Source organism: Poecilia latipinna, unplaced genomic scaffold, assembly GCF_001443285.1.
Source record: "Poecilia latipinna isolate Pla-1442-1.1 unplaced genomic scaffold, P_latipinna-1.0 Scaffold1626, whole genome shotgun sequence".
In the NCBI taxonomy this organism is placed as follows: domain Eukaryota; kingdom Metazoa; phylum Chordata; class Actinopteri; order Cyprinodontiformes; family Poeciliidae; genus Poecilia; species Poecilia latipinna.
The window spans coordinates 23,122-39,902 of NW_015114242.1; the positions used below are offsets into that span (position 1 = coordinate 23,122).

The following is a 16,781-nucleotide window of genomic DNA, read 5'->3' on the forward strand; positions in this document are numbered from 1 at the left end:
ATAAAACAATGAAACAGCTTAGGAAGATTTGATGTACATTTATTCTTACCACGTGGAACATATAGTATAAAGATTTCATACTGAATAAATGATATTCCTTGAGCCAAAAAAAGGGGAAAGGGAGGAATTTACATGTTTGTCTTAGCTACATAGTCTGAAATACAAATATGCAGAATTCATGACTGGAGAAAATTTGTCAAATGTGTACTTCATCTAGTTTATTCTTGTTTGTACCAGGATATAACAAGTTTGAGCCGTGTCTGCCATACAACGGAGCTGTGGAGGAGACCAGAGGAGTGGGTCTAATCAGTGGGGACCGGAGGTCGCTGGCAAACCGAAGAGTCTGCCTCCGTCTCTCACCGATAGCAAGTGTGAGAATAGTGACACAGACAGAGACAGACAGAGAGAAAGGAAGTATAATGTACAACATTATATATACACCACAGCAAAGCTGTATCTGAAGTTGAAAACCAGTCCTAAGAGGTGATTTCTTTTCATAAGGGTATTCATACAATCAAGGGATAAGAGGAGGTAAGGGTGTTGTAGGTTCTTGATACTTTGGGGAAGAAAGCCATTTTCTGTTCAACACCAAACTAAAATGACCTCAAAACTCTAGCTCATCAGCTTCTGTGTGAAAGTTTACAGAATGCTTACACTCACAGAGCAGTACGGCACAGAAAATGTCCTACAATCTACTGCACACTGCACAGGCCTCCCCGGTGAAGGTGTTTTATTGACAGCACGGTCTACTGTCGGGCTGACTGGTGAGGATCCAACTACAGCATCTACAACCAGTAGGTCACTTGTCAGTCTGTTTCACCTCAGTTACAGACTCACTGTGCCCCTCAAGGGGAGAGCTAGGGCACACTGCGTCTCCCAAACTCACTGTAAACGAGACAGCAACTTTGGTTACAGTTTTTGTTTTTCAGCTATTTATTTATTTAATCATTTATTTATCTTTATTAAAAAGTACTCTCACCCACACCCCCTCCCCAAGTGCAGAACAGTCTCCCAACAATGACGCTCTCTCGGCTCCGTGACATCCGGTTGGCGTTCAGGCTTGCGAGCAGTGTCCCTTTGTCGGCATCTCTCCGGTTCGCAGTCCACAGCAGCTCCGTGATCGCCCTCTCTTAAGTAGGGTTGGCCTGTGAAGGGCACGCTGAATGGAATCTGAAGGATTTTTTTTTTTTTTTTTTTTTTTATAAATTAAAGCCAGTCACATGAACTGTCCTTGCCCAGTTTTACAAGCACAAGCCAGATTTTTTTTTCTTTTTTTTCCCAGGGAGGAGGGGGGGACTGGAGAAGAAACCCCTCAAACAAGTGGAGCCACAGCTCCCTACAGCTGTCATGACTGGCCGATCAAAAAGAGTACATCACAGATAACGTGAGAAACCAGCGAGTTCATTAGGGGAGACACAGAAAGGTCGAGGAGTCGCGACTCGTGTAGTGTAAACTCCGAGTGGTTCTCCTCCACCTTGGCTAAGGCGTGCAGAGCCCGGGCAGCTCGCCGCATCATGTCCGGGCTGGTGGGCTCGAAGGGCATCCCTTGTAGGTGCAGCAGAGAGCTCTGGCTTTGTTGTAGCTGGGTGGCAGCGAGAGAGTCCTCCAGGAAGCCGAGCAAGTTGCCCACACTGCCCTTCTGGACAGCGATTGCTCGGGCTGCCATAGTGTCACCCTGGGCCAGGTTGGCCAGTAAGACGACAGCCATCTCCCTGCAAACTGCAACCTTCCTGTCTCCGATTAACCGCACCAAGTTTCCATACAGCTTCTCCAACCGACTGAAGGGGGGAGTGGCCAGGATGAGGTCCACATTGTTATCTTGAATGCTCAGTTTGCTAAGAGTCTCCAGGACCAGTCTCTGAGGTGACAAAGCACTATGGGGGCCCAGGGTTGGGAAAGGGTCTTGGGCCTCTGCCGAGGGGCACACCGCCCAGTGCAGAAGACCGTCCAGCAGGGGTAAGCAAATGCTCTCAGGGTAGGCGGAAAGGTCAAGTTGACCTGAAATGTTTGCCATAGTGACCAGCGTGTTCTCTCTCAAGATCTCCAAGCAGTCCCACCACCACTCATCCTTCCGGCCCACTCCCTCATCTGAATCCTCGTCCTTCTCGTAGGTGAGAGGGGCCTGCTTGCGCTCAGGGTGCCAGTGGTGGAGCAGTATCAGGTGCCCGAGTATGAGCAGCAGTCCGGGATGTTTGGACATCTCGTGGTCATTTCCTGGCACGAAGGAGAGGCTGCGGACAATATTCGAGATACAAATACAGCGACGCGCCAGCGAGTCCTGCCAGTCGGACAGCGTGACGAGCGGCCCTTCGTCTTTACTGTGAGGCTCATCTTCTAGGATGGTGCCAGTCTGCTGTGCCTGTTTGTTGAAAATACTTCCAGAAGCCAGAATGGGTCTATTATTCTCTTGGTGACTTTTAGGCCCTTTCTCAGCCAGCTTCGTCTCTGAATCAGACTGTTGCTTCTCGTCATTGCCAACTGTTAAGCCAGCTTTCTCAGAGTCTGTTGATTTTTCAGACAAACTGCTCCGTTTTGGCCTTTCTTCTTCATCTTGATGCTTCATTCTGTCTTCCTCAGCTGGCAAACAACTCCCCCGTATGTCTTCATCCAGCGGCCGACGCTTCAGTAGAGCTGAAGGCACGGGTATCCGTTGTCGTGGCTCTAAGAAGTTCTTGCGAGGCTCAAAGAGGGTCTGGATGTGTTCTGTAGAGTCGCCCCCTCCCGCGCTCCAGTGCAGTAGCCCGCTGTCAAACTCTTGAACTTTACCATGATTACTTAACTGGGCAGCCACAAACGGGTCTCTTTTTCGTACCACCTTAACTGGAAATTTGTCAAACTTGCTGGCCTGTTTGGGCTTCTCATGGGCAGGCAGAGATTGCACCGAGCCCGTCTGTTCAGACGAAGAACCCTTGCTCCTCCTCTCTTCTTGTGTCTTCTCATCTCGACTTTGCGAGCATGGCTCTTGGTCTTGCTCCTCCTTCACGGGAACCGACCGCTCCATTTCGTGTTCCTCCTTGTCTTCGTCGTCCGTCTCCTCTTGTTCCATGTCCTCAAACCGTGGTGGCTCTTCTTCCAGGTTGTCCAGGTCTCGTTTCAAGGCATCGGGATCGAGCAGAGTCCTCTGACCAGGGTCCCCAACTTCATACTCCCGCAGAATACCGAAGATTTCTATCAGGCAGCGCCTGAAATACTCCACGACCAACTCCAGCAGCCCAGGTAACTGCATTTAAAACAAAGACCAGAAAAATTAGTGTAGATAGCCACATACTCAACAAAACAATCCTTAAGTAGACCTTAGCCAATTAACTTATGAAAAGATGAACCCCAAAACCTCAGCAATCTTCTTTTAGTAAGATTTAAAGTCTTTTCAATGAGAAGTCAGAGTAAGTGGTGGTGTGACCAGAGTCACTAAAGCAAACTTTTTTAAAGGGAATTTTTGCTCGCCATTGAAATCAAAACAACACTAAGTGCTAAAAAGCCACAACTGCCATAATTTAAACACTATTTTACTAGTTAAACCAAAGTGTTGCATTTTTTTTGCAATTAAATAACTACACAAATGCTATATTTGAACAAAAAAATATAAATATTGTGTAACCGTTGTAATTTCTAATTTCACTCAAGGTATATGTTCTGAATTTCCAGGCTTTCTTTCAAGTAAAATTCAGTTATTTATTTTAAATAGGTTTTAAAATGTGCAAAAAAAAAAAAAACAAAGATATGGCTAAAAGGGAGGATGTTGGAGCAACAAAAAAAAAAGAAAGAAAGAATAGAGATAGGAGTAAATGAATGGTAGAAGGCAACAATTAGATAATAGTGATAAAATTATGGAAACAATTTCTTTATGCTCTTAATTTCTTTTATCAGTTACTGAGACCTGGGATAAAATTTTCTGACTGCACAAGAGTCATGAATTTCACACCAACCCGTGCTTATTGTAAAGGGAATGATGAGTCTTACCGTGTTGAGATCGAAGGTTGCTATGCTGCTGTCATCATACAGCAGAATATTGATGGTATCTAAGGCCCAGGTACTTTCAGCCAATAAACCAGACTTTAAGGACATCATGACTCTCCAGGCTTCCGGAGTTCCTACAACATTCAGAGAAAGTATTATATTTAATAAAATTATTCTTTAAAAATACTTTAAAGCAAAGTGTTTGAACATCGTCATACCGATATCTTTCATGGTGAGTCTCCGTCGTGGCTTAAGGACAGGAAGTGTTCCTTCGACGGAACCCGGGGGGAAAGGCATGTCTCGCCTTATTAGAGGCGACTGCACTGGAGGGGGCACAATGTGGGATGCAGGTACCGGGGGGCCGGCCTTTTGCATCTTCATCAACCCGTGCGTGTAAGGAGATTTGCTCGGTGATGTCCGAGCCTCCATGGGGCGGGGTATGGAGGCGGGGCTCGACACCTGTGGAATGTGGTTCTGCACGCCCTGAGGGGGCTGGTAGTTGGACTGGACTGAACGAGGCATGGGCTGTCCAGGCCCGGCTGGACCGTAGGGAGGCTGCCGAGGGCCCATCTGGGCCCCCCACTGGCCGTCGTGATTCATCCGCTGGTCTGATTGCATCATTTCGTCAGGGCGGTTCATGCCATGGTAGCCGGGTCCCTGCGTTGGCCCCCCAGGCCCACCTTGTCTAGGGTAATTCTGATAGTTCACGTCTCGAGGTCCCTGCCACATGCCCCCCTGAGGGCCCTCGGGCCCCGACTGCATCATCTGAGGAGGCATGTTAGGCTGAGCATTGGGCCCAGCTGTTGCCAGCATCCGTTCTCGACCAAAGGGAAATGGGAACTGATTGCTGGGGCCAGGTGGACGGCGATCAGGGCCCGGGTAGGGCCCGCTGCCGCTGTACTGATTGTACGGCTCCTGCTGTCCTGATGATGGAGCAGCGGTGCCACCCTGTTGCTGCTGCTGTGGTCCTTGCTGTCCACCAGGGAAAGAACTGCTGTACTCTGCCTCATGGCGTTTTGATGGGGGGTACCCTCCCTCCACAGGACGCTTATAACCCTACAAATAATGAAAATTTAAAAAAAAATAAGCTTCGCTACTGTACTTTTAATTTATTTGATTACATCACATGGACAATAGTCAGAGATTGTCTATTGCAGATAGACATTATACCTGTTGTGGGTACATTCCAGGCTGCTGATTTGGGTAGGAACCAGTAGGGGGCGTTCCTTGTCCAGGATACTGATTTCCATAGGAATCATGTCTGTAAATATCATGCCTTGTCAGTTTGATAAGTAAGGATATTGGTCGTACACTTACACACTGGATTTCAACACAAAATACACCCACATAGTTTTATTTTGTTAATTATTTAGATTTCAGTACAATTTTGGTCGAATTTGGGCCACACCTTTAAACAGTGTGCAACATTTCTCTTCAACACATTCAAATACAAAAAGAGAAGAGCTTTCTGCATTATCTAGAATATTGATTGTATTCAAGGACTCTTGGAAATTTCATGTTAAAAGTATCTGCACTGTATCAATATTAGATTTTTTTTTTAGATTAATAAAGTATTTTTTAGTTGGATCATGTTACTATCGTGGAAAGATTAAAACAAAATAGGATCAAACAATAAACTTAAGTATTTCTGTAATGTTTCTGTCACATATGGATTTCTCATCTATGACTTTGAAGTGAATGCATTAAGTTTCAAAAGTTTTCTTTTACATGAAAATAGATCAGTTCTCAATAATAGCTAGTTCGAGGCCAGAAAGTCTGCCAAGCATCTCGCCTCAAGTGTTCTTTAAATTTACCGTGGCTGTTGTGGTGGGAAGCGATTTGGAGAATACATCCCCGTGTCGGTGTTGGCAGGCATCATCGGGTTTGGCTGAGGAGGTCCAGATCCCATGTTGCCCTCTGGGGCCATTCCTTGCTCTGGTCTAGAAAAAGCAGGACAATGGACGTGGAAGATTTTTAGTTTACCTAAAGATTTGTTTGTGCACATATTAAATGGTGACAAGCAGAAAAACAAAATGTTAGCCTGGACACTAATCCTGGAACAAACACCAGTCTAACGTTTTATGGTTCTTCTCTAAAGCGTTTCAGGTTGTTGTCGACATACAACAATATATTTAGAGATGCTTTAAAATCTGTCAATCCACTCAGCAAATGTGCAAAACTGGACTACAGCAACAAAATAAGGAATCAAATAAGAATGCATATGTTATTAGAGTTCTTTATTTTAAATTGTAAGTACAGCTGGTCAACATTACAACACTAAAAATGCAATATTTCTGTTAAATATTGCAATTAAAAAGGTATTTTGTTCATCCCTGGGACACACAATCCATCCATCTCTTTTCTAAAAGGTACGATGTCTGGTTTTTCCCACGCCGGTTAAACGTTGATAAAATCCTAATAATTTCAACAGATGAATGTGGTACTTCAAGACATCTGGAAATTGTATCCAAAGATGAAGCAGACTTGTGGAGGTTCTCAGTTCTTTTAAATGATGGCACACAAGGAAACAATTTGTTGGAGGAGTTTCCTTGAAAGGAGGTGTGAATATATTTCTCCAATCAAAACCTTTCAAAGCCTTGCCATCATCCGGCTTTCTGATATTGTGCGATGGCAAAGCTATCTTAATGTACAGAAGCTGTTTATTCTGACTTTTAGCAAATAAAAATAATTTTGGCAAGTAGATCTGTCCTAAACCAAGACTGTTGAATTATTGTCAATTTGTGGGGGGGAAATGGTTGTGCGTCCATTGTGCATAAACATCTGATTTCAACTGCAAGTACTTCCAGGTCTCACCAACACTCCTTGGTGTGGATCCCTGTACTGAAGGAAAATACTCAGTTTACCATTTTCAGTACCAAGTGAGAAGATCACAGAGGTGTAAGAAGCTATTTCAGAAGTAAACCATTTTCTAGATGGGCATGTTTAAGATACGCTTTGCAGTTTGTTCAGGCTGTGAAAGAGCAACATCTTTAGCAGACGGCAGAAAAGCTCAACAAGTACATCAGAGTCTCTGTTGTTTTTTTTTTTCTTTTATAACTCATCGGTCTGCAAATTATCCTAGATTTGGAAATCCTGGCAGCATTTTTGAAGATTTCATAATTAAAGGAAGTTTTACGGAACGCAAGCTAAGACTTGGCTAGCCGGGCAAATCGCTGGTAAGGGATGTCTGTGTAAAATGTCAAATCAGCCGCTCTGTCTCTGTATTAAAACTGTAAAATTGTGTTTTATATAGCTATTGCTTTCACACACACAAATTGTGACATAATCTCTGCCAAATTAGACCATCATCCCCAATGGCAGGAGGGCCATTGTTTATAAAGAGAAAGAGGAATAATCTAAAATTGGTATCAGCAATTGTCATCTGTGCATCTCTAAAATAAAAAAATAAATAAATATATCCAATGCGTAATTCTGCACTAAATGGAAAGGGTTAAGAACATTTTTATCAGAAATAATAGTTTCCATTAATAAATATTCCTCAAAATGCCATCTTTAGTGGATCCTACCTCCTGTCATAGCCTGGTCCAAAGGGATACTGTTGTCTGGGCCCCATTGGCATTGTGCCCATGGCCCCAGGCGGTCCTCTGTTGAATGGAGGCTGTTGTTGTGGCGGCGGCTGCTGCTGCTGCTGCTGCTGCTGCTGCTGCTGCTGGTCACCCACAACGTTGTTAGGGCCCTGGCTAGCAGGCAGAAACTGCTCCCCGACTAAAAATACAGTCACAATTACAGCAGATTAAAACCTGATGACTGGTAAATGGCCGTCACGCTTCAGATAAGTCTGAGGACTTCCACCTTTCCGCATGTTACTGAAGGGGTCCTTGTTGGGTTCGTAGGGGCCCATTCGCCCTGGCAAGTCTGCTGTGTTCATGCCGGGCTGATAGGTGGAGTTGGGAGTCAAGTTCTTTCTGGGAAAAGCGGGGTCGCTTCCGTCCGAGAAGGGGTCTTGCAGATTTACGCTGTTCCTGAGAAAGAAAGCACCAACAGAAATTAGCCCAACTATCAGCCCATTGTGAGCCTGGCTCTACTATTAAAGATACTGACCTAGGGCCAGGTGGCATGGGGGGCATTTGGGTATGAGGAGTGGATGCCGGCGTGGGGGGCTTAAGGTCGCCCCCCTCAGCCATTGAGCTGCTGGTGGACTGGGGCGTTTGTGGACCCTGAAGGGACCCTGACCCGGCTGTGGAGCAGAGGGACGCTTCAGTTTGAAAGAAGAGAGGGCAAACAGATAAGGTACAAGGTTTTAATTAGGAAATAAAGTCTTTCTTTTTTTTTTAGGAAGCAGGCATGTTTTATCTGAAAAGACGAGGGGAGTTCTAACCTGGAGAGGGCGGCTGGACTTTAGCGGCCTGGTTCTTTTTGTTGTCTGTGAAGATCTCAGGAGGAGGATCTTCACCACGCTCTATTTTACACTCGAAGGCGTACAGACACTGGATGTACTGTTTCTTCAAAGAACTGGCAGCACTGCTGGACGTACCCACATTCAGAGTGGTGGCTAGATCACGCCACTTCTTATTTTTATTCACCTACCGCAAAGAAAAGGCACACAGTAATTAGAAAAAATATAAGACCGTAAAGACAAAAAAAAAAGAGTGGGATTTTTTTTAGCTCGTCGTCTGTTTCTGGGCGCCGTGTTCACCTGCATCATTCCTCCGATCTCTTTAACGGAGACGTAGAGCCGGAAGAGGTCGAGAGGCTTGCGCCCCACGGCGGGCAGGTTGGTCATGCCCATTGCTTTCTCATCCACAAAGGCCAAGTAACGGTCCACCCAAAGCTTCCTCTCTGGCTCTGGTCCCAGCTCGTAGAGGCGTGTTATCTTTTCACATGTGGTCGTGGATGAGTTGGACTTCTGTTTGATCCCCGAAAGAAATTCAAAACAATTTTAAAATCTGTAAAGGTCCTGCAGCTACCAATAAACACTGAAATGCACAACCGTTGCAAAAGCAGTACCTTTGATTTTGATTCTGGTTTTGGCGTTGCACCGCCATCCACTTTGTTATTCATCTTATTGTTCATTTCTGGGCTAGGAGCCATACCTGCAGATGAGGAAAGGGTTCCAATTATCTACAAAGTTCCCATGTTAACACAAATGACTATATAAAGCAACAGCCATATCTGTATGCGTTATATTACCAGTTGTGTTGTTGGCCATGTTTGGCCCCATGGGATAAGGCGATCCACCTGGAGTGTTCATCATTCCAGGCATGCTGTTCATCGGTGGCCCATACGGTGGACCAGAACCCATCATGCCTTGCGACATGTTGGGGTACCCGGGCATTCTGCAAATCGAAAACCCAAGGAGAATATAGCGTTAACAGTTCAGGTGTGAGCACAGTCCCCGTTTATGGAGGGGCCAATATGGTTTACCATTCAGGGGAAGACAGTCTTGTGCGTTAGTAGAGTAGAAAACGGTTATGTCAGTCGCATTTAGAAATGACAAGAATTTTCATTAGAAAATGTCAAATTTCCAGACTTCTACAATTATTTTAGGCAATCTACAGGAAATGAGAAGTGTAAATTCTGGGTCTCATTTGCAGCTTCGATTTTGCCGGTAAATTCAAGGGTTAAGTCTGTGTTTTGTAAGAAGGCTACATCATCTGTAGTCTATAGAAATGCCCAGGATGTTTAACCCTGGACTGTGCTCGGTGTGCAGATGAACACCAACTGTAAACCAACCTGTTGAGCATGGAGTTGCTGGAGGGGTGCTGCATGGCTGCAGGATCCTGGGGCTTTCTGTTCATCCCTGGAGGTGGGCACATTCCTGAACTGACCTGGGGCGGCATGTTGCCCATGTTCGGAGGCATGGTTGGACCCATGCTGGGGCCCATATTGGGGCCGTAGGGACGAGCCCCCATTTGATTCGGAGGCATTCTCCCTGGAGGCATGCCAGCATACGGCGGGCCTCCCGCCTGGCCCGCCATGGGGTTCATGGAGCCCATGCCTGGTCCAGGGTAGTTGGCATTGGGCATGTTCCCATAGGCTGGTTGGCGGGGATAACCTACAATAAAGAGTAAGTAAAGAAATGTTCAAGTAGATTATTAGCCTGAATTCTACAGTAGCTACAAAGAAAATGCACCTCATTTTTGGCAAAGAAGTGAAAATATGTTCACCAATATTCTGTAGCAAACTACGGAATTCTTCTCAGAATAGTTTATTCAGGATTATCCCAAACTCAAACTGAGATATGTCTGATAGTTTTTAATAAAATGACAAAAACATCTGCATTGAGCCTACATGTTACATATGAAATAGTGGTGCAGCTCACTGTGCAAGTATGTGTAGAAATTTTGATAAAACTGAGATTAAACTCAGCAGAAGTGGGCCCATTTACTAAGAAATTAGTTCATTTCTGAAGAAAACTGCTTGGACTTAATTGCCTTGAGGGGCATTAGAGTAAAGGGGCCTGACAACATATCTCACATACCACTCAAAATATTTTTGTTAAAAACATAAAAATACAGTTAATGCTCATAAGTTCTAATGGTGTGAATGCATTTGCATATTCAATGCAACACATGGATGTTTAATTTATAATTAGGAGCTTTTAGTTATAGCAAAATAAGCGAGTTTATTTAACAATCTGCTAGCAGAGCAACAAGCCTTCGTGGAGTTTGAGCTCCACTGACAGGAGGCTGTGCAACATCAGCTGACTCTCTGACTCCATGGCGGCTATTTATAGCTTTGAAAGCAGAGCGAAGGACCAGCAATAGCATGGTTTTAAACATGGAGACAAGAAAATTGTTTCTATAGGTTGGCCTGACGCGATGTCTAGCTAGTTTCACCAGCAAGATTTAAAATAAGACGACATTTATCATTTATAAATATCAGCCCTGTGCAGGCAATCTCCAAGGGCTGTTGCACAATTTTAAAGCACCAACCTTGGGGACCGTACTGTCCTCCCTGCTGCCCATAGCCACCCATGGAGTTGTTCTGCTGATAAGGCGCCATCCCAGGATGCATCTGTCCTCCAGAGGACTGCCGAGGTGACAGTGCAGAGGCCGACTGGGGGGAGACGTAGGGAGGCATCTGAGGGTTTCGCTGCATGAACCCTGAAACACAAAAAGGAAGAGGAAAATATGCCGGTGAAAACGAGAAGCAACAGAAACTATTTTTGACCTGCTAAGTTTAGTGCACACATTTAATTAAGACAGCAACAAACCTCTGTCCTGCGCCATTGGAGACTGGCTCATTCCAGGGTGCAGCGTCCCATCCGAGTGAACGCTGGATGGCCTGGGAGGCATCTGGGTCCCTGAGCAAAAACCAGAAGATTGAGTCAATTTAAGTTTAATCGGGGAGCGAGGGGTTGATTCACACAGCCAGACCCGTATTCTCCAAAAAGCAGATTGCAGTTTATGACATTGAATCTTGATTGACGGAGCATTTGTGTTTGTCGTCAATCTTTTTCTGATCAATAAATACATTAGCAAGTGCTACAAGATTGGGATAAGAGCGACACTCTTCTGTGTGGAAGTCGCTGCTGAGTGAAGGCGGCCCAGAGTTCACCAGTTCCGGGATCAGTGAGCTGCTTAGAAAATCAGCTGCACAGACATGCACGTGCATGTTGGGACAGGCTGAGTTTATTACTATTCGTTTTTAACTGAAGTCACAGAACAAGCTGGAGTTGGAAATGCTGCCAGCCGTTTGGAAATTTCAGAGTCAAGATAAGGATCGACTCTCTAGTAATGCACCGTCACAAAACATTCCCACCATAAACCTGCAGAGACGAACCGCCTCCGATCTGCCTCTGGCCTTTCTGAAATTACATGGCGAGACCACAATCTGCAGCGCGGCTTTCAGAAACGACTTTCAGAAACGTCATACACAGCTAAGCATGACGTCGGCGGCACTCAGAGAATCTGCATTGGGATGTCTCCCTACACTACTTGTTTTTATAACAATAGTGGCAGACGAACACAGTGTATCCATCCCGTTGTTGACCAAAACAATGCTTTCAAATTAAACATAAATCTCTCCTTCTTACTCTTCTCTCTGCAAATTATTTCTGGATGTAGTTCCCTCTTAGTTGGTTTTGCACACCGTGATTCGCTAATACGACAATCCCAAGCTGATATGGGGCGGAGCCTACCTAGCTAGGCTAGTTAGGGATGTGACAGAGGTAGGTTGACTTTAACCCCCTGCTCACCACATCAATGCTGCCACAAAACATGGTGAAAAAAAAAAAGTGCCTTAAATCTTTGAAGTTTTTTTGTGAAGGGTGCTAATGCTAGCAAAGCTAATAAATATATAAATTAGAGTTCAAAATGTGAACCACATACATTTTGTCCTTTAGAATAGGGAATAAAACTTCTTTTACACATGCTATGACATCTCTGCCCTTAATGTAAAGAAAATATTTTTACCGCTTTTCCTATTTATTTCCAGCAAAAACTAAATCTGTACAGGCAGGTCAAAACTTTGCAANAACAAAAAAAAAAAAAACACAAAAAAAAAAAAAAACAGAAAATCTGCTACAAACTTCTGATCAGTGCCTCCCTCTCTGTGGATTTTATACAAATGGTTATAAGATGTGACAAAAGTCTATCGAAATGACCAGCCTCACATAAACCAAACTTCATCTGTGAGACGCTGAACTTGCATCATTGTTCAGAAAGGGATGAATGTTACATTCCTAGATCGCTAGCTAAAACGTACACCTTGGGTGACGCATCAGAACAGCTGCAAAAATGTCGCTCGCTGTTTTCACACCATCAGAGGCTTACTAGTCGTGCCAATTCTCTTGTTGTTTTTCGCAAGCTTTTAGTTTAATGTGAGGGCATTGTGTTTATAAAGTAGTAAAAGAATTACAATCGCTCCTTTTAAAAGAGATGGAAAAATGAAATGAAGAGCTTGTACAAACAATTTAAACTCCCATGTCTTGTTCTTATTTTCCAAGGAGCCAGACTGCTTTGAGAATCTTTTTTAATTTGTCTTAACTCTCCAGATTATGTCTTTCAGCAGTTTTCTTTCCAATCCTTTTCTGTCTGGTCCTTGTATCAGACTGGCAGAACCGCGTCCTTGAGCAAAGTGAAAACAAGTGTATCTATCTACAGCAGATGAAGAGTATCTGAAAATGTATTTAGGAAAAACAGAACCCGGCAGAGAGCTGAGGCCTGGACACTTTCTCGAGGCGTCAGCTAAAGTTATGGAATCAAACTTTTTATTCGTCTCCAAAGTTGGAAAACCAGCGGGTTGGACAATTTTTGCACCAACAGATCAGACAGAAGCAAATAATAGTTTAACCTGTAACTTATGCTTTGTAATGAATTCCCAGTAAAGGGATAAAATATCCCGTTTAAAATTTAATATTTATACAAGCATACACTGAAGTTCAACTGATTAATCAGTTCAGTTGTGAAGACTTTTTTTTATGTCCCTCAGGTTAGAATCAAATGGCTAAAAAAAGTTCCTTGAAAGAACTTTCTTGTTCGCAGTCAACTTAGAAAATTACACAAAACTCTGCCGTGGGTCGCGTACGGACGCCCGGCCATGTGATTGCTACTCTGCCTGGATCGACGGCTCTCCGATCCTTGTGTCAAGGTAAGAGCGATAGATATATTAGAGGACAATATATAGCATCACGTATCAGTGTATGAATAACTGCTTTGCTGTGGAGCATTGCCTTGCTGTAATCTGTGTGGAATAAAAGACACATTTATTCTAGCAGACCAGCGTGTTGACTCATTTTTGTTGCCGATCACCTCCGATCCTGTCTAAAATTTCACAAAATAGGCAGCTTGGAAGTGCATTAAAAAAATAAATAAAATCACTTTAAAAAGCAAATTGTCTTGAAACTCAGATTTACATCTAAACACCAACCAGAAAGGTTGAAACACCACTACCCTCAGACTGTAATTCAAAAATGTAATCGGAGTAAGACGTCAGGAATCTATCAAGTATCCTCCTCATCTGCCTGAAAAAGCCATCAGCTCACCTGGCAAGTTGGCGGGTGACAGCGGGCCTGTGCGGGGTGTGCTGGCGCTGGCGGGGGAGCCAGCTGGAGAAGGCGAGGGGCCTCGGATGCCTGGCAGGTGGGGGGACGTGTGCGGAGAGAAGGGCGACTGGGCGGGGTTACTTTGCTCTCCCTGGCTGCTCGACACGCCGGACGTGCTCACGCCAGGACTAAGGGCGCCCTCCGTGCCCGTCGGCAGGTCGTCGATCGACCCGGACAGGTCCTGGAAATGACAAGACGGCCAGTTAAAGAGAGAGAGAGAGTAAAAAATATATAAAAAAATGTCAGAGCCGTTCCGATTTACAATCAGCACTGAACTGGTTTCTTTGTGCATCAGCTGAGATAACGTGACGCAACAACTCCTCCGTGTTAACACGTGAGTGGCATAGATTCAAATACTACACATGCTCACACAAACATCCCTGGAGGCCTTTGTCCTTATTTATCTTTTTCTGAGAGAAAGTGAGTGTGCATTATTGCCAGGGGTTGTCATGGTTACTAAGGTTTGTAGGATGTTGAGCAAGCAGAGTCAGCATGTAGAGGCAGCCTCTTCTCCACGTGACTTCAATAAACAAAAGAGACTCCTTAAAACACCTGTGCGATATATGGCTTCCATAAACGCAAATAAAAACACACGGGGGTGAGTCTTAAGATCCCAACGAGCAGAAGCTTCAGCGTTAAAGTCAGATTAACTTAGTGATTTATCACTGATGTGATTTTACTTCATCTAGTCTCAGGTCAAAGATTACTGACTGACACCAGGTCAGCCTGTACTCTGATACTCTGTGTATATTTGTGCTTTCTGGAAGCACAAAGAGCTCAAAGAAAATAAACAGGAATATCAAAATAAATTGGTTCCCAAAGCATATTGATAGCGATGCCGACAATGCCTGGAGAGACGAACAGATACAACCAAAGACTGGTCAATTAGTCAAAATATTACGAAATTGTGATTGTAGGGTCACAGTGTCTTTCTTTACTGTCGTTTATAAGTACACGGAAGATACAAGCAGTAAGCTGCAGCTTTAACCGTCTCTGGTCGACGTGAAATTCATGCAGTCAAATACAAACAGTTAAATGGTCAACAATAACTTAAGTGAACCGCTAAGACTTCTCTGGAAATGACGGCCCTGAGCCGCCACCGGACAGAAACCTCAAACTGAACATTTCTGATTTCTGAACACACAATCACCATCGGCATGCAAGACAGCGAGAGAGAGCAATACTTTCACAACACCTAAGTGCGTCCGTTTCATCTTTACATGCTTTCAATTTATGTTGCATTTAGAAATGTTGGCAGTTTTTCAGTTTAAACACTCATAAGAGACTAAATGCTGTAGTAAGGAGAGAGTAGAACTCTGTTTAATGCATTCAGCATCTTATTCACACACACGGTGATGACACTTCATCTAAAATAAATTACTCTCGGCACCAATAGAAAAACAAATGCATTATTAATTTTCAAATCAGAATCCAATAAAATCAGTTCTATTCACAAAATCTAGAAATCAGCCATGAAGTCTGAATCAGGCACATTTTCCTTTGTGACACATACATAGAATGTTTGGTCTCTGTGCTCCGGGGAACAAAATGGCTTTGAACATAAATTACATCAATTTCTAAAATAATAGATACAGATCACAGCAAAAAAGAAAAAAAATTAATCCCAGTGCTGCAGCGTTCAAACAGAACCCCTAATGTCACAGAATAATTTCCACCAGCATCATCCAGAAGCAAAACAAACACAAAAAAATTGATTTTATAGTAATAATCAAAGGAATCTATAAAACAGAGCTTTTAAAACAAATTGTGTCCATTTTAAGATGCAATTCTTGATTGGTACTGAAATGTAGCTGTGTAATAAAGCTGCATTTGCACAGCTACAAACTGTCTTGGTGGGAAAAAAAAAAGAAAAAAAGTGATTTAACAAGCATTACTGACCGGAAGGCTGGATGGACGGCCTTGACCGTCCTCTGGACCAGATTTGGGCTGAGAGGATGCAGGAGCATTGGACTGAAACGAGTCCTGGGATATCTCCTAAACACACACACACACACATACACACACAAGCTTAATAGAAACACATATACAGAGAAGAATGAGCACAATCCAAGGCAGAGGGCACGTACCTGCTGCTGTGGAGGAGGAAAGCGCTGATAAGGTGACTGCTGTGCTTGCTGCTGCTGAGCGTTTGGCGGGTAGGCTGCAGGCGGCCCCTGTGGATGCTGGCCGTGTCCCGGTGGCTGCTGCGGGTGGGACTGCGCCTGCTGTTGCTGCTGCGGAGGGGCCTGCTGGGGGCCTTGTGAGGACCCTGGGTAGCTGGGTTGGCCTTGGGATCCGGGGGGAGCCTGGGAACTTGGCTGCTGTGCAGTCTGAGTGGGAGGCCCCTGCTGCTGGCCATACGGAGACTGGCTGGGCTGCGTGGCAGGCGACTGAGAGTAAGGTGGCTGAGACTGGGGGGCGCCTTGGGACGGGCCAGGCAGGGGACCCTGGGACTGTGGGGGCATGTGGGGCTGTTGATACGGTGGTGCCCCCTGGTTGTGTGGTGCTGAAGATGGAGGGTGGGGCTGCCCGGGGTAAGGCGACTGCCGCCCAGGCTGACCGGGTTGGGGCTGGGAGTAAAGGGATTGCTGCTGGCTCTGATGTGGAGCCTGACCTGGCTGGTTGTAATACGGCGCCTGGCCCTGAGAGCCGTAGCCCCCTGGTCCCTGCTGGCCATAAGATCCCATCTGAAATAAAAATATATGTACGCCTCAATTTTAGTCAACGCAGAATTCCACTGGAAACAATTTAAGGTCACATCTACTTTTGGTTATCTATTCAGAATCCAGATGTTAGCCTTCAGATGGACAGTGAT

The 16,781-nt window shown here is 44.7% G+C and overlaps 1 protein-coding gene across 2 annotated transcripts in view; it reads right to left on the reverse strand.

Moving 5' to 3' along the window:
- Nucleotides 1–18: 18 nt before the first annotated feature.
- Nucleotides 19–16,781, reverse strand: part of arid1aa (AT-rich interaction domain 1Aa) — a 30,037-nt gene continuing 13,274 nt past the window's right edge. The window contains exons 3-20 of one of the 2 annotated variants that reach the window (XM_015059390.1): nt 16,054–16,653; nt 15,866–15,961; nt 13,907–14,147; nt 11,135–11,224; nt 10,854–11,024; nt 9,652–9,973; nt 9,109–9,254; nt 8,926–9,011; nt 8,615–8,824; nt 8,297–8,501; nt 8,020–8,155; nt 7,771–7,940; nt 7,485–7,683; nt 5,772–5,897; nt 5,128–5,218; nt 4,176–5,013; nt 3,961–4,091; nt 19–3,220 (exon numbers count right to left, since the gene is read on the reverse strand). In XM_015059390.1, coding sequence (XP_014914876.1) covers nt 1,346–3,220; nt 3,961–4,091; nt 4,176–5,013; nt 5,128–5,218; nt 5,772–5,897; nt 7,485–7,683; nt 7,771–7,940; nt 8,020–8,155; nt 8,297–8,501; nt 8,615–8,824; nt 8,926–9,011; nt 9,109–9,254; nt 9,652–9,973; nt 10,854–11,024; nt 11,135–11,224; nt 13,907–14,147; nt 15,866–15,961; nt 16,054–16,653 — 5,733 coding nt within the window. In that variant the 3' untranslated portion in view covers nt 19–1,345. Of the gene's footprint in view, nt 3,221–3,960; nt 4,092–4,175; nt 5,014–5,127; nt 5,219–5,771; nt 5,898–7,484; nt 7,684–7,770; nt 7,941–8,019; nt 8,174–8,296; nt 8,502–8,614; nt 8,825–8,925; nt 9,012–9,108; nt 9,255–9,651; nt 9,974–10,853; nt 11,025–11,134; nt 11,225–13,906; nt 14,148–15,865; nt 15,962–16,053; nt 16,654–16,781 lie in introns of both variants that reach the window. The other variant, XM_015059389.1, reaches the window with a different exon arrangement.